Source organism: Cryptotermes secundus, unplaced genomic scaffold, assembly GCF_002891405.2.
Source record: "Cryptotermes secundus unplaced genomic scaffold, Csec_1.0 scaffold17631, whole genome shotgun sequence".
In the NCBI taxonomy this organism is placed as follows: domain Eukaryota; kingdom Metazoa; phylum Arthropoda; class Insecta; order Blattodea; family Kalotermitidae; genus Cryptotermes; species Cryptotermes secundus.
This window is the reverse complement of record NW_019743468.1, coordinates 62-1,136: the sequence shown is the minus strand read 5'-3', so window position 1 is coordinate 1,136 and position 1,075 is coordinate 62. Positions and strand designations below refer to the sequence as shown.

Sequence of the window (1,075 nt, the reverse complement as noted above, 5' to 3'; positions counted from 1 at the left end):
CCGGTGCGTTGTCATGAAGAAGTCGCACACCTTTTCCCAGCATTCTGAGTTGCCTTTTCTTTATTTCCTCCCGTAATTTTCTCAGAAGGTTCCAGTAGTACTCGCCAGTGATGGTGACACCCTTTTGCATGTAGTCAGTTATGATGACACCTCACCGAACCCAGAACACACTCAACATCACCTTTCCTGAAGATGGCTGGGATTTGGTCTTCTTTGGTGGTGTCGGATCTGCAGGTTCCCACTGCTTGCTCATTTCCTTTGTTTCAGGCTCATAATGATAGATGCAACATTATCCATTGTGATCAGGCAATCAAAAAATTCCACATTTTCGTCTTGAGACAACTGCAAAAGTTTCTTTGCCACATCCATCCGTTGCTATTTTTGAACTGATGTCAACAATCATGGCAACCAACACGCAGCAACCTTTGTCATGTGCAACTCGTCATGGATGATGTTGAAAATGTGGACCTCACGAATAATAGCTTCAATAGTTATGCACCTATCAGATAGGATCAAAGCTTCCACCTGTGCCACAATCCCCAGTTCCTCAGCAAGAGATGGTCTTCCACTCTGGGGTTCATCTTCGAGGTTTGTCTGTCCACAATGAAAGTGCCTCTTCCATCTGATCACTGTGTCATATGATGGTACACCTTCCTGATACATAGCAATCATCTGGTCGTGGATTTCCTTGGCAGACTTCCCTTGCAAATGCAGGAACTGCATCACAGTGCAAGCCTCCACTTTCTCACCTGATGTAGCCATTTTGCTTATGCTCCCTCTGTCCACTTATTGCAGGAAAATTTGACTGTTTGGAAAGCTCAGGAAATGGGCTATCTCCTATATAGAAGGTTATTTTGGAATTATGATTTACTCATGCTGTGGTCTAGTGGTCAGAATTGCTGGCTACAGATCTAGAGGTCCTGGGTTCGATTCCCGGCGCTACAAAACTTTCTGAGTAGTAGTGGGTCTGGAACGGGGTCCATTCAGCCTCGTGAGGATAATTGAGGTGCAATTTCAAGGAAATAGCGGCTCCGGTCTAGAAAATCGAGACTAACGGCCATGGGGAATCATTGTG

At 45.2% G+C, this 1,075-nt stretch overlaps 1 protein-coding gene across 1 annotated transcript; it reads right to left on the bottom strand.

Moving 5' to 3' along the window:
- Positions 1-399: 399 nt before the first annotated feature.
- Positions 400-762, bottom strand: LOC111874122. The gene has a single exon (XM_023869347.1). It carries the CDS (start codon positions 760-762, stop codon positions 400-402), a length of 363 nt encoding a protein of 120 aa, XP_023725115.1.
- Between the last annotated feature and the right edge of the window lie 313 nt (positions 763-1,075).

What these genes read in the sequence shown, in the direction of transcription:
- LOC111874122 (XM_023869347.1), bottom strand. Translation starts at nt 762, where the DNA reads ATGGCTACATCAGGTGAGAAAGTGGAGGCTTGCACTGTGATGCAGTTC.